Genomic DNA, 22,294 nt, shown 5'->3' with positions numbered 1-22,294 from the left:
CTACCACCACCGACCACCACCACCACCTCAAATCACCACCACAGCAACCTCTATATGTAGCTTACTTTAAATCATTAAGAAAACAAAACCAAAACCAAAATCAAAATTATAACAAACCCATTACTTATCATTCGTTTTTGGTTGAAAAAAATGAGTAGTAATCATTAAAATGAGTAGAAAATGGAAGTTGCAGAGAGAAGTTCGGTTAGGAATTATCTGAAACACTTTTTCGAACTAGCCGAACTTAACTTTAATGGAGTTTTTTCTTTTAGAAAAAAGTTCGGTTACCTCGTAAAAAAAATTTCCCAGCTGAACTTTTAATTCGGTTACGTCGCAACTTTTTTTCTTTTTTCCTCGCCGAACTTTTAGTTCGGTTACGTCGCAATTTTTTTCTCCTAACCGAACTTTTCTGTGAAAAACTATATATTGAGTTCGGTTACATCGATATTTTTTTTCGCAGCCGAACTTTTAGTTCGGTTACGTCGCAACTTTTTTTCCTATCCGAACTTTTCTCTGAAAGCAAAAAATCCATTAAAGCTGAAAAATCTCCATTAAAATGGAGTTCGGTTACCTGCGTCTTCTGAACTAAGTAACCGAACTCTACATATAGAACAGTTCGGTTGCGTCGCAAGGCAGGTTAGGTAACCGAACCACTTTGACCTAGCCGAAATTTCTTCCTGAAATTTTCGAGTTTTCCATTTTTTTGCACAATTCAAGCTACATTGACTAAATTTGAGCGATACATGAGTACCCATAACTTCATCTTCTGGTTGTGGTTGATAAAATCCATCATTTGGTTCGTCACATTGAGTTTGGGGAAGATTTTTTTGGGTTCACCCCTCTTTTTGTTCATCTTCTGAATTAGAGCATTGGATTACTAGTACCTTGAACACGGGTAAACTCCCTGCTAGCTGGAGAGATTGGGGCTTCACCTCGTGTGCCTTAACGCCAAAGTCTGCAGGAACGTAGCAGATCGATTTGGTTGGGCCTTTGGGTGGAATCATCCCTTGACATGAATATGATTGTGGGTTTTATGTCTAATTTCTTCTACCTTTGTCTTGGAACGATTTTTAGGGACTACTCCCTTTTTGTGGGGGGACTACTATGGGTGGATAGTGGAAGTAAAGTTGGGTCATTCCTTATCCTAATGAATAACATGTCACTCACCTATCTCCAACTTTCTTCTACGAGTGGATGTAATACAATGAAATGTCGTTATGTTGGGACCTACGTGCAAAGAAAACAACATCAAGAATCTAAACTTCCAACTCCCAAGTCAAGATCACTCTCATACTAGTCAACGGAGGGAAGTTCAATCAGTTTCAAATAATTCTATATATTCATTCATCAAACAAGAGCTTCATACAACCAATTCAGTTAATTTTTTTCTTCTGTTAGCCATGAATTCATTCAATCAAATAACATCATTTCCTCTTCTTCTTATTCATCTTGGCATCTTGCTCTTATTATTATTGATGAGCATCATTCAATGCCCATTGGCGTCACATGGATGCCATGAACAAGAAAGGAGGGCACTCTTGAATATCAAGTCTTCTTTGGAAGACCCTTCTCATCGCTTAGCTTCGTGGCAAGATAGTGTCCAACATCAAAACTGCTGTGATTGGCGTGGAATCGGATGTTCAAGCGAGACTTTTCATGTCATATCCATTGACCTCAGAAATATAGATTACGATGCTCAAATTTTATTTAGTCAACCACAGCCAAACACTGCGCTGCGAGGTACTATATCTCATTCTCTTTTCAATATTACCCACCTCGAGTATCTTGATCTTGCGTTTAATGATTTTAATCTCGGGTTTGATGATTTTTATATTGGGTTGAATGATTATTTGGGATCAAATATCACACAGTTTTCTTATCTAACGAAACTAGCTCATCTGGATCTCTCCCATTCCGGCTTTTCAGAGTCGATTTCGACACAATTCAGTAACCTATCGTCTCTAGAGTACCTCGATTTATCTTGCAAACTGTTTCCCCGTAGAAATTCTTTTGTTAGTACCTCTTGCTCACGATCATCATCTCTGAAGTGGCTACGAGGTTTAGTAAATCTCCGGGTATTAAGGTTGAGTGGTATAGATCTATCTGAGGCCACGCCTTCGAATGATATTTCAAGTCTTTGGAATCTTAGGGATCTCGACATCTCTGGTTGCGAAATATTTAGCCCAGTATTCCCAATTCATGAGTTTCACAATCTTTCACGTCTATCTTCTCTCAAAATGGGTTACAATTTTCATATCAATTCATCAATCCCAATACAACTGGCTAATTTAACTTCACTCTCCATTCTCCACTTATCTAATTGTGATCTACAAGGCACAATTCCTTATCTCCCTCAACTTAAAGAGCTTAATGTAAGTGATAATAAAAATCTTGATCCTGATCTACTAAATAGGATGTTTCAACTACCATGGCCTAAACTACAAACACTTCAGATATCAGGAAATCAATTAAACGAATCCATTCCAAGTTCAATTTCAAATGCGCCACTGTTAACCAGTCTTTCTGCCACAGATTGTTCAATCCACAGATCTTTACCATCTTCAATCTACAATCTCTCTCGGTTACAGTATCTGGATCTTTCTGAGAACAACATAACAAGCTCTATCCATTCCTCAATCTCCAATCTAAAATACCTAAGATTTCTTGACTTGTCTAAGAATAATATCTTCGGATCCATACCAAAATCAATCTGTGAGATTTTCTCTCTTCAACAACTTGTTTTAGAAAGTAATCAGATTACTGGATCGATACCTAGTTGCATAACAAAGCTACGAAATCTTAGTGTCTTTGAAGTTTCAAGTAATTCTATCGGAGGAGAAGTTTCGATTATCTCTTTGATCAATGGACTTGATCTTACCAGCCTTGACCTGAGTTCAAATAAATTAACTTTAGCTATAGATGATCAACACCTACATCCATCCAGACTTGAGAATTTAATGTTGAAATCTTGCCGTTTACAAAGATCTGTCCCTACTTCCATTTGTAGCTTAAACAATTTGCGATATTTAGATTTGTCATTTAGTAACATAACAGGAGCAATCCCTCCATGCATCTACAAACTCAGAAATCTCAAATCCTTAGACTTGTCAAACAACAGACTTCGTGGTCCTCTGCCTCTTCTACCTCCGGGTGTGGATGCTCTTTATCTATCAAATAATAAACTTAATGGTGAAATTTCAATAGAAAATGGAGAAATACTATCTAGTAGCAGAAGTATTGTGCTATATGGCAATGAACTTTCAGGCTCTATTCCCTCTTCAATATGTTCACAAGCAGAATCAGATGGTCTTAATTTTATTGATCTCTCCAACAATCAACTATCCGGGACTATACCTCCTAGTATAGGGTACTGCAGTTCTCTTAAATATCTAAACCTCGGCGGCAACAATCTCACCGGAAATGTTCCAAATGAGCTTCAACAAGCAGAAGATCTCAGATATCTGCAATTAAGCAACAACAGTCTCAATGGTACTTTTCCTAAATTCATTGAAAAGTTGACGTCTCTGAATGGTCTCGATATTGGATATAACAACTTTGAAGGCGTTATACCCATTGGTCTTGGTTCGCTCTACGACCTAGGGATTCTTTCTTTAAGGTCAAACAAGTTCAATGGGTCCATTCCTGAGGATATTTTCCTTTTGGATAAACTTCAAGTGCTAGACTTGTCAATAAACAATCTCTTGGGTCCAATTCCTAAAAAGATAGGAAACTTGAAGAGGCTAACCGCTATAATAACAGAGGGACGTCAATACAGATACGGATTTCAAGACTCGAGATCTTCGCAATTTCACTTGGTTATCAAAGGTACCATGACACAATTAGTGCAAGATTACACTTATATTTCAGGAATCGATCTATCATGTAACATTCTCGATGGAAACATTCCTGAAGAGATAGGTTTCTTACAAGGGCTGGTTATGCTCAATCTGTCGCATAATTATTTATCGAACAATATCCCTGCAACTGTCGGGAATATGTCCAGTTTAGAGTCTTTGGATCTAAGTTCTAATGGACTTTCTGGACATATCCCACAATCTTTGACATTAATCAGTTATCTTGGGTCTTTAAACTTATCTTACAACAATTTAAGTGGCAAGATCCCAAGAGAAACTCACTTTGATACATTGGGTTTGGAGGGTTCTGTTTTTGCTGGGAATGATTTATTGTGTGGATTTCCTTTAGAGAAAGATTGTGAGGATGACAACAATGTACATACCAATGATGCTAATCGTTCAAATCAAGTTGATGAAGACGATTATGCAGATGCAAACGAAAAGTTTTTGTTGTATGCTATTATTGCCATGGGGTCTGCAGTTGGGTTTTGGGGTTTGTTTTGTGTTTTGCTTCTAAGGAAACAGAAATGGTGGTTTCCATACTGGAGAATCGTTGATTTTGTTGCAGTTAAAATTATAGAAGGATGTATTCACAAAGATTGATTGTAATAAATAGCTCTTGTTTTCGTTCTTATAACTTCCGGTAGGAAGATTTGTGTCTTCAATTGCAGTTTAAATTAATACTAGCAGTTTTTCTTTTTGGTTGAGAGAAATGTGATTTGACTGAACGTTTTGAGTTTCAAGTTGATGTTTCCAGTTTGAAGTGTCTAGGTGAAAATAGGCGGTTAATTTTTATAGACACTATGAGATTACCAGCCCCATGGAAGGAATGGATAACTCCGTTATTCAGATTAGAATTAAAGGTGCAGTTTGTAACCCGCAGTAGAGAAATTGATCACCTACACACTGTATTGCTCAATCGAGCCACTAGAATATAGGAACGATATCTGTACTGTTTGGTTGTCCGGAAATGGGGCCTTGATCGTCCATATATCCTGAACTGGACAGCAAGCGGAACACCATAATTATAATCATGCTTTCTCTTCTAAACTGGATGCCACTACACTTTCATTTTGACGGTTCACACAAAGAGTTGAAGAAGAAATTAGAGAGAAAACCAACAATCATATCATAACATGTAATGCTAGTACAAGTAAATAATTTTGTATACTCCAGTTTAGCTCCGCATCGTTTTCCCATTGGGCTGTGTAAAACTTCAAATGTAAACCCCATTTCGTTTACTCTTCCTGTGTGGCCTTACCTGATAGAATAGTATACCATAGCATGCAAGGCCAAGGTATTATTGCTCTGTCCGACTCTTCCAAACTTGCATATTACCTTCTCAAAGAGACCATCTATCTATCTCTAAGGAATATACAACAACATTAACAAATTTTAGTCGCCCAGCTAAACTGGGGATGATTTAAGTCCATTCCACTCCGCTCAAAGGCCTAACTAAATTGATCTATCTCACTCCATCTAGCTTTGCCTGTATCTGTACAGCCTTTGAGGCTTTACTACTTTTAGCTAATTTTAGATGCTCTAATAACTGAATACATCCATATAGGTGAATTATCAACTGCCCCTTTTAATGGGGTTCTAAAGAAAACTGTAATTTTCATTGCTCGACTGGTTTAGTCGTTTCTTCACAATTGTTCACTCGATTCTTATCTCGAACAGCGTTCTTCCATAAAAATCTAAATCATCAATCTCCAATACTTCTATGGATGGATGTAATGCGATGAAATGTCCTTGTGCCGAGACCTACATGCATGTTCCTAGTAAAAGAAGGAATCAGTATACACAAATAAGTTGGAGTTCTTACTTCTTGAAGTTGTAACGATAATTTTTTTTTTTTTGGTACACGTAACGATAAAGTTAAATAGTAGTCTATACTTGGCCATTCTGCATCAGTATAGAGTTGATTTGTTTCAGTTAACCATGAATTCATTCAACGAGACTACTCAAACACTTTTTCATTTCTTGCTATTTTTACTGATCAGCATCAGTCTATGCCCATTGCCCTCCACTCATGGATGCCATGAAGAGGAACGAAGGGCTCTGCTAAGCTTTAAATCATCTTTGGATGACCCATCCAATCGATTGTCCACGTGGGAAGAAAGCTTCGAACATCGCAACTGCTGTGTTTGGCGTGGAATTCAATGTTCAGACGAGTCTCTTCATATAGTTTCAATCGATCTTCGAAACACAAAGCTTGAAGATTATTATTATAATAATGATGATGACGACTACGCTCCAGAGAATACTAAACTTGGAGGCAAGTTATCTCCTTCCCTTCTCAGCATTACTCATCTGGTGTATCTAGATCTTGCCTTCAACGACTTTGAGGAATCAGAAATCCCATTTTGGCTTTTTGAGCTAACTAACCTCACCATTCTTGATCTCCCAGACACCAACTCTTTACCATCAATTACGACATCATTCACAAATATATCATCTTCACAATACCTTGATTTATCTTGCACCGTCTCTTGCTTAGAATTGCCATCCAAAAAATGGATGAGAGGGTTAGTAAATCTCCGGGTACTAATGTTGAATGGTATTGATCTATCTGAAGCAACATCTTCTAAAGGAACTCTTTCCGAAGATATTTTATATCTAGGGATCTCGATATTTATGATTGCAATATATCTGGCCCAGTTTTCCCAATCCATCAGTTTCACAATCTTTCCCATCTATCCACACTCGGTTCTTTTTTAATAGGCCAGTTTTGTTTTTACCGAAATTTAAGGAAATTAAGAGAACTAATCATTGAAACTGGTCCTCATGACACTTGTCAATAAAAGAAGTAAAGTGAAATGGTCCCCATGACACTTGTTAGCAAAAGAAGTAAAGTGAAGTGGTCCACATGACACTTTTCATCAAAAGAAGTTAAGAGAAAAATGGTCCCAAAAAATTAAAATAACATTTGACTTTCCCAATTAGGAAACTGGCTTATTTTTTTTGAAACTTTTATTTATAGAAATTGGACTATTAAAAAAGAACGGAGGGATTATAATATCACATTCTCAATCCCATTACAACTGGCTAATTTAACTTCACTTTCTGTTATTGACTTATCTAATTGTGATCTCCAAGGTTCAATTCCTTATCTCCCTCAGCTTAAAGAGCTTGATGTGAGTTTTAATCTGCATCTTAGTTCTAATCTGTCTAGGATGTTTGAAGATTCTTGGCTTAGACTGCAGAAACTGGAGATGTCACTAACTAATGCAACTGGATCAATTCCGAGTTCAATTTCGAATGCACCACTATTAATCTCTCTTTCAGCAAAATCGTGTTCAATTCAAGGATATTTACCTTCTTCAATCTATACCCTTTCTCGGTTGCAACATCTAGACCTCTCTATGAATTATATAACAGGTTCTATCCATTCTTCGATCTCCCATCTAAAAGACCTAAACTATCTCGATTTGTCTTCCAATAGTTTCAAAGAAAAAGTTTATTTGATTTCTCTGATCAATGAACTTGAACTAACTACTCTAGACCTGAGTCGCAATAAATTAACCATAGTTATAGATAAACACATATATCCATCTAAATTTATATTAGAGAATTTAATGTTGCAATCACGCAATCTGGAAGGATTTATCCCAACTTTTATTTGTAAATTTACCAATTTGGAGGAAATAGATATGTCTCATAATAAGCTTACAGGAGAAATCCCTTCTTGCATCTCCAAACTCCAAAAACTGGAAACCATAGATTTGCATAAGAACGACCTTCGTTGTCGTTTTCCTCTTCTGCCTCCAGATGTTTCCATTCTTGATTTATCACAAATAAACTTAGTGGTGACATATCAATGGAAAATTTATGCACACATAAATCAGGAATGTCAGACAATATTCTACACAGGATTAACCTCTCCCACGACAGACTATCTGGCATCATGCCTTCTAGTATAGGGTACTGCACAGATCTTACTCGGCTAAACCTCAGCGACAACAATCTCACTGGAAAAATTCCAAATGATCTTCAAAAAGCAGATGGTTTGCAATATCTTTGTTTGAGTAACAACGATCTTGGTGGAATGTTTCCAACGTTCATCTTAAAGCTTCTGGTTTTGCAAGGTCTTAACTTAGGAAATAACAATTTCAGAGGTATTATACCCACTGGCATTGGTTCACTCGGGTACCTTAAGATTCTTTCTTTAAGGTCAAACGGATTCAATGGGTCCATTCCTAAAGAGATTATGATTATGCAACAACTTCAAATACTAGACTTATCCTTTAACAAGTTCTCCGGTCCAATTCCAATAAAACTAGGGAAATTGAAGAGGTTAACTATTAGAATACGGGCATCCAACTCAAAACCAATTGGCAATGAGCGGAGAGGCCCAATGGATTATAAACCGCAGGATCCTAGATTGCCCAGACAATGTGGGACTAATATTCTCAACACGCCCCCTCACGGGTAGCCTCGTTGGGTCTAACACGTGGATAATAAATCGGGTGACGCGGAGTAAAGGCGCGGTCAAATGACACTCGCAAATAGCCTCCTCTGATACCATATTAGAGTACGGGCATCCAACTCAAAACCAATTGGCAATGAGTGGAGAGGCTCAATGGATTATAAACCGCAGGATCTTAGATTGCCCAGACAATGTGGGACTAATATTCTCAACACGCCCCCTCACGTGCAGCCTCGTTGGGTCTAACACGTGGACAATAAATCGGGTAACGCGGAGTAAAGGCGCGGTCAAATGACACTCGCAAATAGCCTGCTCTGATACCATATTAGAGTACAGGCATCCAACTCAAAATTAATTGGCAATGAGTGGAGAGGCGCAATGGATTATAAACCGCAGGATCTTAGATTTCCCAGACAATGTGGGACTAATATTCTCAACACGCCCCCTCACGTGCAGCCTCGTTGGGTCTAACACGTGGACAATAAATCGGGTGACGCGGAGTAAAGGCGCGGTCAAATGAAACTCGCAAATAGCCTGCTCTGATACCATATTAGAGTACGGGCATCCAACTAAAAACCAATTGGCAATGAGTGGAGAGGCTCAATGGATTATAAACCGCAGGATCTTAGATTGCCCAGACAATGTGGGACTAATATTCTCAACACGCCCCCTCACGTGCAGCCTCGTTGGGTCTAACACGTGGACAATAAATCGGGTGACGCGGAGTAAAAGCTCGGTCAAATGACACTCGCAAATAGCCTGCTCTGATACCATATTAGAGTACGGGCATCCAACTCAAAACCAATTGGCAATGAGTGGAGAGGCCCAATGAATTATAAACCGCAGGATCTTAGATTGCCCATACAATGTGGGACTAATATTCTCAACATTAACAAGTAAAATTATTGAACCATCCCTTGGGTATGGTTTTCAATATCAGTTGGTTATCAAAGGGACCACGACTCTATTTGATCGGTTTTATTCATATAATTCAGGAATCGATCTATCATTTAACATTCTTGATGGAACCATTCCAGAAGAGATAGGGTTGTTACGAGGACTTGGTATGCTTAATCTATCTCATAATATTTTCTCGAGCAACATCCCAGCTAGTGTCGGAAATATGTCTAGTTTAGAGTCTTTGGATTTAAGTTTCAATAGACTATCCGGACATGTCCCACAATCTTTGATCAGTTGACTTCCTGGAATATCTAAGCTTATCTCAGAATAATTTAAGTGGAAAGATTCCAAGAGGAGATCACTTTGGTACACTGAGTGTGGATGGTTCTGATTTTAATGGGAATGATTTATTGTATAGGTCTCTTTTGGCAAAAGTTTGTGATGATGACAATAATGCTGGTGATACTAGTATTTCAATTAAAGTTGATGAAGGCGATCGAGAGGATGGAAAAGAAATTTTTTTAATTGTATGCTATTGTCTCCATGGGAATTGCAGTTGGATTCTGGAGTATGTTCTTTGTTTTGCTTCTAAGGAGACATAAATGGTGGTTTCCGTATTGGAGAACGATTGATTCTGTTGCAATTAGAATTGTAGAATTTATTCATAGGAAACAACAGTAATAAACTGTTTTTGTATCATTTCTTGTAATTTTGGTTACCGGAGAGTGGATACAAGTGTATTCAAAATAAGTTATAGTACTAGCAGGTCATCATTTGGTTTCATGTTTTGAGAGTCAGGTGAAAACATCCTGGAGAAACATTTTTGTTGCCATGGAGTTTGAAGTTGGATTTTGGTATCTTTTTTAGTTGCGACTTAAATAGGTTCTTGACTAACATTAGATTTTTTTACTAAACAATTCAAACTAACACATTGTTTTCACAGTTTTCCATACTATTATTACCTAAAGGAATGACAACTGACAATTCAAGGCTGCTATTTTTTTCTAACAAACTCAATCATATATAACCGAAAACAACACAAAATTTAACTGAGAAGAAACCTCATGCTATGGGTTTGCAAATAAAAGATAAAGGTTTACCTCTGGAAGATTTCAGTGACGTATCATAAAACTGATCGCAATATGACAGCAACAGCTTCCATAGTGACGCTTGCTTTCGTTTTAGTAAGCTATTTAATCCCTGTCAAGCAATTTATCAAACAATTAACATTTACCGAACTAGATTAGAATGAATAGTTGCTGACCGTAAATCACCTCAAATAATTAGGAATTACTAGTTAATCCACTATTTTCTGACCTGATTACTGTGTAGTCCAGTCTCAGAAAACATTTACTTACTGGTCCCAAAACAGATTATTTACTCGCAAGTCCGAAAATTTTGTGGATATTATAAAGTGTGTTTTATAAATGCCTAAAACAATCTTCCGGATCCAATTAGTATCATCAGATAACTAATATGTAGTATTATATCAGTATCGATACTTAATAGTATCAATACTTAACATATTAATATGTAGTATCAATGCACAACATTTTTTTGATATGTAGTATCAATACATAACATATTAATATGTAGTAACATATGCTAATACTAGTATAGTAATTTTAAAAAAAAAGATAACCTAAAATCGAAAATTTTAATAAAAAGATAACCTAAAATTCGATTTTATATTCGTTTGAAAAATCCAAAAAATACTTAAATCCAAGAAATACTTAAATCCTTATACGAAATTATATCCTGGTTACCAAGGCAGTGATATTGTGTTTTAGTTTTAGGCATCGGATCATATTTTGGCTCGTAAATGAATTTTTTTCTCATTGAAGGGATTCTATAAACATGTCTTATGGTGCAATGTTTGGTTATAACAAAAATCACAAGCAATGTCTGCTGGAAATTTGAAAGAAACGTCACAGATGTGTGTGATTAATGTTAGAAGAAACATCACATATGTGCGTGATTAATATGTGGAATAAATATCACAGATGTGGATGATTAATATATTCTTGGAGACCATATCTAGTACAATGTAAATATCACATATGTGGGTGATTAATATATTGAAGTATTAATCTGTCACCACGAGACCATAACACATCACAGATGTCCTTATGTTGAGACCTACATGCAAAGAAAATAAAATCAAGTATTTAGACTTCCAACTTCCAAGTCAAGATCACTTTCATACTAGTCAACAAAGGAAAGTTTAATCAGCTTTGAATAATTGTAATGCTAAAGTTAGATCCATAAATAGTATTTAATACGTTTGCAATTTTATATGTTCATTCATCATACAAAAGCTTCATACAGCTAATTCAGTTAAATTTTTTTTTCTTCAGTTAGCCATGAATTCATTCAATCAAATAACATCGTTTCCTATTCTTCTTATTAATATTGGGTTCTTGATCTTATTATTATTGATCAGCATCATTCAATGCCCGTTGGCGTCACATGGATGCCATGAGCAAGAAAGGAGGGCACTTTTGATTTATCACATAATAAACTTAATGGTGAAATCTCTATGGGAGCTGGGGAAAGACTATCTAGAGCATCCTTAGTTATTTTAAATAACAATGAAATTTCAGGTTCAATTCCTTCTTCAATATGTTCACAGAAAGCAGGAAAACTGCAAATAATTGATTTCTCTTACAACAAACTATCCGGGATTATACCTTCCAGTATAGGGTACTGCAATTCTCTTCATAAACTAAACCTCCGCAACACCAATCTCACTGGAAATATTCCAAATGAGCTTCCATTTAAGTTGGGTCATCTTCAATTAAACAACAATAATTTCAATGGTGCGCTTCTAGAGTCCACAGTAGGTCTGTGGTGTTTGACAGTTCTCAACTTAGGAAACAACAACTTTAAAGGTATTATACCCAGGGGTCTTGGTTCACAGAATTCCCTTGCATTCATTTCTTTACGGTCAAACAACTTCACTGGCTCCATTCCTTGTTGGAACATCTAATTTGTAATTATCTAGAATGATCTAGATAAATGTAGAGAAGTGTATAAAATAAGTACTCTAGAATGTACTAGAGTTTCCAAAGTTGGTTGAGACTAAAAGTTGTCAAGAGGAATGTTCTACATTAGAAGAATCTAGAGAACACTAGTGTATATCAATTGTAAAAGAGTATTCTAGATAGGAGAATTCTAGAAGAATATGGAAATATCCAATGATGGTTTATGTAAGCCTATAAATAGGCAAGTCCAATGTCATTTGTAAAGTAAGTAAGCAAGAAGATTAAATTCAGTAGAAAAGAAAATTCGAAGTTACAAATCCTTGCTTCCACCTTCACTACTAGAGTTCTAGGAGCTCTATACGAGCAACACCACTATGTTCGTATATCTCCATAAATATTAGTTCAACGTCAAAATTATAAGAATTTCTAACATGGTATCAGAGCGGGTTTGATCCAAATGGGCGTTCAAGTTTCCGCTACAAGCTGAAGATGATAATTCCGCACAAATGAAGTTCAAAGTAGATGAGAAGACGCAAGGTATGTCTCAATTATCCAAGTTCCCTACTTGTTTTACAACCCCCAATAGAAACCAATTATCACCCAATTCTAAGTTTAGAAAAATATGAAAAAGACTACAAAAAAAAAGAAGAAAAAAAAAAGAAAAAATAGCAGCCCTTGAAGTTACATAGTTGAAGTAGTTCCTAGAAATGATACGTCTCCATTTAACATAAAAATACAAGTAAGAAATGTATAAGTTTCACCTCCTTCCATTAAAGAAAATTATAAGAAACGTTTCCATCCTCGCACGGAGATGCACAAAAGAGTGTATTTCTAAAGAAAAATTTGAGGGAAGAGAGCATCAAAGAAATGCCTCCTCAAATAACAAAGATGGTAAAAAAGAGAGCCATCTTGTAAAAATATTCTACTCACAAAGTTGAGTGGACGGAACCTCTGAACCTACGATGGTTAAGTTTCGTGAAAGGCGAGGAATATCAATAGAAGGCAAAGCCTTTGAATTTAAGACGGCCAAGTTCGGTCTAAACCGTGAAGGAGAAGGAGATAATTCGGCACAAGATAAAGCTTCTGAATCTACAAAGATCAGGCTTACTTAAATCTAGAAAAGCGGACAAGTATCCACCATTACCAAGCTAATTAAAGCCAATGAAGACATGCAAAAGCAATGGATACGAGTACACAACGAAATCAAGACGAGATGACGTCGAAATGATTACAACGGGCATAAACAGGCAAAGGCGAGCATAAACAGCTAAGGGCGAGCTAAGATTGGGTGAGATCAAAATCAGAGACCATTACAAATTAAGAGGGGGTGTTGGAACATCTAATTTGTAATTATCTAGAATGATCTAGATAAATGTAGAGAAGTGTATAAAATAAGTACTCTAGAATGTACTAGAGTTTCCAAAGTTGGTTGAGACTAAAAGTTGTCAAGAGGAATGTTCTACATTAGAAGAATCTAGAGAACACTAGTGTATATCAATTGTAAAAGAGTATTGTAGATAGGAGAATTCTAGAAGAATATGGAAATATCCAATGATGGTTTATGTAAGCCTATAAATAGGCAAGTCCAATGTCATTTGTAAAGTAAGTAAGCAAGAAGATTAAATTCAGTAGAAAAGAAAATTCGAAGTTACAAATCCTTGCTTCCACCTTCACTACTAGAGTTCTAGGAGCTCTATACGAGCAACACCACTATGTTCGTATATCTCCATAAATATTAGTTCAACGTCAAAATTATAAGAATTTCTAACATTCCTGAAGATATTTCCCAATTGAACGATCTTATAATACTAGACTTGTCAATGAACAATCTATCAGGTCCAATTCTTATGAAAATAGGAAGCTGGGCAAAGCTAACAAGTATGTCTAGAAACAACTTCATAGTAGAGTGGGACGTGCAATTTCAGTTGGTCATCAAGGGTACCAGCTCACACTTTGAGTTACTGGAAGGCTTTAGATCAGGGATAGATCTATCGTGCAACATTCTCGACCGGAGCATTCCAGAAGAGATAGGGTTACTACAGGGACTTGTTATGCTTAATCTATCTCATAATCTTTTCTCGGGCATTATCCCAGCTAGTGTGGGGAACATGTCTGGTCTAGAGTCTTTGGATTTGAGTTCCAATAGATTTTCTGGACAGATCCCACAGAATTTGACATCAATTCACTCCCTTGGATTTTTATCATACAATAATTTAAGCGGCAGGGTTCCAACAGGAAATCAATTTGATACGCTCAGCTGGGATGGTTCCACTTTTGCAGGGAACGATTTATTGTGTGGTTTTCCTACAGAGAAACAATGCAAGGGAGACCATAATACTTCAAGTAAAATTGATGGAAAAGAGAAGCTTTTACTGTATTCTATTGTTGACATGGGGTTTACAGTTGGATTTTGGGGTTAATTTTGTGTTTTGCTTCTAAAAAAACAGAAATGGAGAATTATCGATTCTGTTGCAATTAAGATTGCAGAAGGATGTATTTATGAAAATTGAGAGTAACAAAATGTTTTTGATTTCTATAATTAGTCTCTTGTAATTTAAATTGGTACTTGACTAGCACTAGACTTGGCTAAACAATTCAAAATAATTAATTACTACCTAAAGGCAGTAATAATAACTGACAATGCAAGTTCACTATTATTTCAATAAAATCCAATCGTATTATAAAGCCAAACCAACAATATAAGAACCCCCAGTTTATGGGATTGGAAATAGAAGATGAAGGTTTACCTTTTGATGCTTTCTTTGAAGGCAACAGGCTTCAAAACGACGGTTGCTTGGGTGGTTAATAAGCTCTATCAGGCATATTATCAAACAGTTAGGATGAAACCTTGCTGAATCTGTTCCAAACTTAATTAAAAGAGAATTGTTGAATATAAATCAACCAAAAACAATTCATTATCTCAATCTTCAGTATATAAAACCCATGGATACCCACATTACTCAGTCAGTAATGGCAATTTGCTTACTAAAACCTCGCCTAGGCTATAAGAAACCAAGATATCAATCAAGTGAGACCAAACAATGAAACGTTTACTAATTTGGATTTTCGCGAGGAGGATCAGATGAGACCAGTAACGAGTCTGGTATCGATGATGAAAAAAACATTTTCCAAATAAAAATAAAGGGTGTTCCTTTATATACCCCAACAAATACTAACAATACCCCATTTTTTAGTTATGTTAGTCTTAAATAGTTATAAAAATCAATGAATTATTAAAAAAAAATTGATATTGATACCCCTGTGTAAACCTACTTCCCAGATCATTTGAATGGATCTATTTCCATCGTCGTCGTGTGTATACATAAAATCGTGTACTTCTACTCTCATGTTTACATCATGTGTAGCTAACAAATAATCAGATGGAAAAATAAATTTCTAAGAGAAGACATTAAAATCAAAATTAGGACTTTTCTACGAGTTAACATCAGCTTTAAAAATTTAACTATTATATACATGATCCAGAAGTGAAAAAATTCTAACAGCTAACATCATAGATAATATCTCATAAATAAAATTAAAAGCATAACCAGTACAAGGGTGAATGTAGATGATCTTCTATGAGATGATCATCGAGATGAATATCTCACTCCTTTCGCCGTTGTTGCAATTTTTCTGTAACAACAATAATTTGTTCCCAAAGAACAAAGTAATCCCCAAACCCAGGTCAGATGTCATTGAAATATATCCAAGTCGAAATTCAAGGCTTCTTTTGCAATTTTAGCTGTAATAATTATTGATTTTCAAGATGGGAAACTAGGGCTGTTGTTTTCTTGTTGAAGCAAACCAGGTTAAAACAACTAGGATTTTAGGGTTAAAAATACTTATCTACAGAATTGTAAAGAGAGTAGAAGAAGAAAAATAACTCCGTATATCGAGTTCATAAGCAGGAAAAAGATAGGTTCGTGCTTCTGTTTTTCTCGGGATATGCAAATTAAGAAGATCTGATGGGGTAGGTAGATAAACGTTAGGGGTATTGTAGACAAAGGGGTACCATTAGTGTTTTTGGGGGTATATAAAGGATCAAAAGGGAGCTCCTTTATATACCCCTGAAACACTAAAGAGACCCCTTTATCTACATACCCCTAACGTTAATCCCCAACAAATAAAAATAAAGGGTGTTCCTTTATATACCCCAAAAAATACTAACGATACCCCATTTGTTAGTTATGTTAGTTTTAATTAGATAACATAAAAATCAATGAATTATTAAAAAAAAATTGATACTAATACCCCTCTGTAAACCTACTCCCAGTTCATTTGAATGGATTTATTTCCATCGTCGTCGTGTGTATATATAAAATCGTATACTTCTAATCTCATGTTTGCGTCATGTATATCTAACAAATAATCAGATGGCAAAATAAATTTCTAAGAGAAGACATTAAAACCAAAATTAGGATTTTTCTACGAGTTAACATCAGCTTTAAAATTTTAATTATTATGTACATGATCAAGAAGTGAAAAAATTCTAACAGCTAACATCATAGATAATATCTCATAAATAAATTAAAAGCATAACCAGTACAAGGGTGAATGTAGATGATCTTCTATGAGATGATCATCGAGATAAATATCTCACTCCTTTCGCCGTTGTTGCAATTTATCTGTAACAACAATAATTTGTTCCCAAAGACCAAAGTAAGCCCTAAATCCAAGTCAGATGTCATTGAAATATATCCAAGTCGAAATTTAGGGCTTCTTTTGCAATTTTAGTTGTAATAATTATTAATTTTCAAGATGGGAAACTAGGGCTGTTGTTTTCTGGTTGAAGAAATCAAAGTTAAAACAATTAGGATTTTAGGGTTAAAGATACTTATCTACAGAATTGTAAAGAGAGTAGAAGAAGAAAAATAGCTCCGTATATCGAGTTCATAAGAAGGAAAAAGATCGGTTCGTGGTTTTGTTTTTCTCGGGTTATACAGATTCAGAAGATCTGATGGGGTAGGTAGATAAACGTTAAGGGTATTGTAGATAAAGGGATACCATTAGTGTTTCTGGGGTATATAAAAGAACAAAAGGTTGTTCCTTTATATACCCCCAGAAACACTAATGGTACCCCTTTATCTACATACCCCTAACGTTAATCCCCAACAAATATAAATAAAGGATATTCCTTTATATACCCCCAACAAATACTAACGATACCCCATTTGTTAGTTATGTTAGTTTTAATTAGTTAACATAAAAATCAATGAATTATAAAAAAAAAAATTGATACCGATACCCCTCTGTAAACCTGCTCCCTGATCATTTGAATGGATTTATTTCCATCGTCGTCGTGTGTATATATAAAATCGTATACTTCTACTCTCATGTGTTCCTTCATGTATAGCTAACAAACAATCAGATGGCAAAATAAATTTCTAAGAGAAGACATTAAAACAAAAATTAGGACTTTTCTACGAGCTTTAAAAATTTAATTATTATGTACAGGATCAAGAAGTGAAAAAATTCTAACATCTAACATCATAAATAATATCTCATAAATAAATTAAAAGCATATCGAGTACAAGGGTGAATGTAGATGATCTTCTATGAGATGATCATCGAGATGAATATCTCACTCCTTTCGACGTTGTTGCAATTTATCTGTAACAACAATAATTTGTTCCCAAAGACCAAACTAAGCCCTAAATCCAAGTAAGATGTCATTGAAATATATCCAAGTCGAAATTTAGGGCTTCTTTTGCAATTTTAGTTGTAATAATTATTAATTTTCAAGATGGGAAACTAGGGCTGTTGTCTTCTGGTTGAAGAAAACAAGGTTAAAACAGTTAAGATTTTAGGGTTAAAAATACTTATCTACAGAATTGTAAAGAGAGTAGAAGAAGAAAAATAACTCTGTATATCGAGTTCATAAGAAGGAGAAAGATAGGTTCGTGTTTCTGTTTTTCTCGGGGGTATGCAAATTCAGAAGATTTGATGGGTAGGTAGATAAACGTTAGGGGTATGTAGATATGGGGGTACCATTAGTGTTTCTGGGGTATATAAAATGATCTGGGAAGTAGGTTTACAGAGGGGTATCGGCATCAATTTTTTTTAATAATTCATTGATTCTTATGTTAACAAATGGGGTATCGTTAGTATTTGTTGGGGTATATATAGGAACAATTATTCCCCACATGCAATCACATTTCTATCTACACGCTACACCTAAAATTCACAAAATCCATTTTAAATACAAAGGAACACAAAACATATATATCATGAAAATAGAACTTAAAAGTACATCTGGTAAGTCAAGTTATTTTATTTTAAAGAATAATAACACCTAGCTACAATTCTATCTATCAGAGATGGCGTCAAGAACTTTAGTGAAGTTAGTTTCACAGTTTCTATAGACGTAAATTCTATTGCGCTTGATTTAGCTCAAAGCGCAATCTCAAATAATGTAAACAGACGGTGATCTTATGATGAACCACCCAATTATATTATGCAACATCTTGTCTTGAATGAGAATTAATATCAATGAAGTATGTTTCCTTCAAAATAAAAATAAAAAATGATAATGAACGATTTTTCATTTAAGGTGAACTTAATGAGAGAATGTGCTTCATGAGATAACACCACAACCGTATATTTATGTATTCCGGATGAAATCCTAACCGCCACAAACACAAATAAATTTAGTCAAACCGTGCTTTATAATTCTTCATGATTGATGATTCTTTCTTTATATATATCCCCGGATCGATAACCCATTCGAAGTTATACCGTTAAAAATGGAAAAAATGCGAGTCAACTGTTAATAGGTGGGACACACGCCCGAAACCGATTGGAAGATACAGATCTGAATAACAAAAGGCTTTATTGCGGTTTCCATGTTAGCGTGGGTTTCCTTTCAAGTTCCACCAATGGAGCCTGTCTATCTATAAAAAGGCGTCTGTGTTAGGGTACAGAAGAAAACTATACCAGCAGCACCAACAATTATGGAGAAGTTTCACACAGATAACGTGGAGAACATATTGGAGAAGCTTCACACAGATAACATGGAGAACATATTATGTCGATTGCCAGTGGAGACAGCTTTACAAGCCAAACGTGTATGCAAAACATGGAGATTTCTCCTCCGTAAGAAGACTGATAAGGTAGGTTTGCTTTTCTTTTTTTCATACAAGAATGCAAACGATGCCCACCTTTGGTATGGCGATCAGCTGAAATACAATTTCTCACTTGATAAGATGCACAACGGAAACCTTGTTCTAAATTTTGAATTCACAGAGATAATGCTTGGGTCGTGCAATGGTTTGGTTTGTTTCCGAACAGGGTATCCAAATCTAGAAAGTAATTTTTTAATTTGCAATCCCTTAACTGGAGAAGTTTTTTATGCTCCTAAACCTAATAAATACATAGATCCCAGTTGGGGTCCGGTTGCTAAAAGTGGATTTGGTTATTGTCAATCAACGAACGAGTACAAGATTGTTAGAATCCACTCGGAAACTAAGGAGTACCATGTCCAAGTTTATACCGTCGGTGGTGGTGAGTGGAGAAGCAAAGATTCCATCAATTTTCAAGAAATAACATACAAAGAATCCATCCTGACTTCTCCATTGCATTCAGTAGGTATCTACGCCAACGGAGCTATTCATTGGCTGCACCTCCGATACCGGGGACCTAAATACAAAGAATGCCGCCATGATTGTGCAATTGTAGCTTTCGACTTGGAAGATGAGAATTTCCAGTTTCTCACACTGCCACGTCTTGAAGATGTCAAATACCGCACTTTTCCGGGCCCCAATTTGCTTGGCCCCAAGTTACTGGGAGGGAAGAATCTGTATTTCGTGGATACATTCTATGATCAGCATTGCACGGATATTTGGGCATATAAGAGAACGAGTACCAACACCACTAATGGTTGTGACATGAGGGAAAACTACAACGACAAGAACTCCTGGCACTGGATCAAGGAGTTCAGTATAGAGTGGGAAGAGCAGTACTGGAAATATCTACAGTTCTTTGACCTTTTGTCAATTACAAGGAACGATGAGCTTCTATTGCGTTGCTTTATGACTCTCTATCGCTATGATCTTAAAACATCGACTTGGAACGAATTTTACGATGCTGATGGTTTGGGCTGCAAAATGATAAATGTAATTCCTCATGCAAACAGCCTGGTTTCGTTGAAAGATCTTGCAGAAGGTCAGGATCGTCAGTATCCCTTGGACGACTCTAGGGTGCATGGAAAGTACAGCTAAAGGGCTCTTCCTTTTTTGGCCATTTCTTTCAAGTTTTTTTCTTTGATATGTTTCTGCATTGATAGTGCGAATGTAAAAACAGTGTTCGTCTGTTTCTTTTCTTTCGTTTTTGAATTGAATAAAGATGTCATCAAATCATCATTTTTTGTAAAAACATTGCTATGACTGATGAAAGATGGGAGATGGCGTTACATAGTATTATAATGGGTAATGCCTGATTCTACTATGACTGATGAAAGATGGGCAAGTTTAGAAGCATGACTTCTATCCATATGTCCATCGTGTTTAGCTTCATTCTGTTACATTTAACAATCAAGTTGTTCTACACCAAGACCTGTTACACGGTAAGATACACGAATTACAGAAAGTTCTGCTTGCAATTTCTTTTGTTCAAATTCGGTGTTGTTGATATGAAATTTGATATGCTATTGCAGATGTTATGCATTTCTTGCTTTATCTCGAGCTTACATTTCAGAGATTGAAAGTGATGACAAATCCTAATGATAAAGTCATGGTGCCATGGACATGTTCTTTATGACCGACACATTGTAAGTATTTCTCACAATCTACTTAATAGTTTGCTAAAGCAAATTCTTGCAAATTCGAGTGGCAAATATGTCGAACTGCCTCTGAAATTTGATAAAAAGTATTTAGTTAGCTGGATTGGATTTCACTTGAAATTTCCAAGGTGGTGTTACTGGATTGCTGGCTTGCTGCAGGGACCTCTTACACACAAAAAAGAGATGGGATGAAACACCAGAAAGGGTGGATGTTATTTTAGGAGAGTCATGTATTAGTTATGAGTTTCAGTTGGCAGGACCAGAGCACCAAGCTCTTCAAAATGGGGCATCTTCTCTTTTAGGTATGCACGCTCCAAGTCCATATTTGACAAAACTAAAGCATCCCATTGTCAAGATAAACAATTCCTTGAGCCAAGGTAATTCGTTATTTCAAATACGATGCGTTGATCAAAATGGGCTACTTTATGACAATACGTCCAAGGACTGCGACGTGACATTGTTAATAAATCTTCCATTAAGTAGAATTCCATCAGATTGTTTCAGTCTTATAGATATCTTATGGTACTCTAGTGTCCAAGGATACCTTGATATCGACCTATTCACAGTACATAAGGATGGGGGGAAATTTAACGATCCTGAGTATCAAAATGCTCTATGCTCTAGATTGAAGGTGAAATGCTTCACCGGCTGAGAGTTACAATTACCAACTTTGGTTGCTAATCCTTTATAGAGTCAGAGACCTCTGGGAAGGGAAGACCTCGTTTATTCAATGATGTTACATCTTCTCGAAATTCTTGTATAGGCTGAGATCTGGAGGCATTTAACATCTGATCGACAGTGGGAGGTAAACCGGTTCCTTCTAGATGCCAGTTTTGAATTTCCATTGGCAAACACCGGAGCTAAAAATCAGATTGTAGACAGGGTGAGACGAACAATAATGGGTTGGTGAAGGTAAACCTCTCTAGCTCTGGTTTGTCCCTCATGGTTGGGGTGTGCTTGTCTGCCTCCCAAATGAATGTTTCCTTGTGTTTAGAATACATTTCTTCTCCTATAGATCTAAGCGAATGTGCAGTCCATGTTGCATTGAACTGCCATTAAAACTAAATGTTGGGTTGCATTATTGAACTTTGGAACTCGTTTTTATCTTCTTTTTTTCGTGATAAAATAGGTAGTAAGAGAATAGTTGGATAAGGGGTTGTGTGAAATTTATTTCTATCGACCTTTTTTGTCATTTAATAACAGGTCCCAAACAATTGGCTTAGGCCCCAAATTGCCAGGATAACAATCTCATGAACATAAGGAATTCTGAATCGATGAAAATCCATTACTAATTTATATTGGATGGAAAATTAAGAAATCTAGACCAACATGCCATACCACAAAATATTAC

At 36.0% G+C, this 22,294-nt stretch overlaps 4 protein-coding genes across 4 annotated transcripts; all 4 read left to right on the top strand.

The window, feature by feature from the left end:
• The first annotated feature begins 2,237 nt into the window (after positions 1-2,237).
• Positions 2,238-4,457, top strand: LOC113344884 (LRR receptor-like serine/threonine-protein kinase GSO2). The gene has a single exon (XM_026588776.1). It carries the CDS (start codon positions 2,238-2,240, stop codon positions 4,455-4,457), a length of 2,220 nt encoding a protein of 739 aa, XP_026444561.1.
• Positions 4,458-7,704: 3,247 nt separating this feature from the next.
• Positions 7,705-9,864, top strand: LOC113344883 (receptor-like protein 53). Its single transcript, XM_026588775.1, has 4 exons — positions 7,705-7,972; positions 9,279-9,347; positions 9,478-9,651; positions 9,740-9,864. Exons 1-4 carry the CDS (start codon positions 7,705-7,707, stop codon positions 9,862-9,864), a joined length of 636 nt encoding a protein of 211 aa, XP_026444560.1.
• Positions 9,865-13,987: 4,123 nt separating this feature from the next.
• Positions 13,988-14,587, top strand: LOC113344882 (putative receptor like protein 25). Its single transcript, XM_026588774.1, has one exon. It carries the CDS (start codon positions 13,988-13,990, stop codon positions 14,585-14,587), a length of 600 nt encoding a protein of 199 aa, XP_026444559.1.
• A 4,530-nt stretch (positions 14,588-19,117) lies between these two features.
• On the top strand, positions 19,118-20,383 carry LOC113344881 (F-box/kelch-repeat protein At3g06240-like). The gene has a single exon (XM_026588773.1). It carries the CDS (start codon positions 19,118-19,120, stop codon positions 20,381-20,383), a length of 1,266 nt encoding a protein of 421 aa, XP_026444558.1.
• Positions 20,384-22,294: the final 1,911 nt, after the last annotated feature.

Source organism: Papaver somniferum, unplaced genomic scaffold (genome assembly GCF_003573695.1).
Source record: "Papaver somniferum cultivar HN1 unplaced genomic scaffold, ASM357369v1 unplaced-scaffold_80, whole genome shotgun sequence".
In the NCBI taxonomy this organism is placed as follows: Eukaryota; Viridiplantae; Streptophyta; class Magnoliopsida; order Ranunculales; family Papaveraceae; genus Papaver; species Papaver somniferum.
The sequence above is the reverse complement of the archived record's forward strand: the minus strand, read 5'-3'. Positions and strand labels throughout refer to the sequence as shown.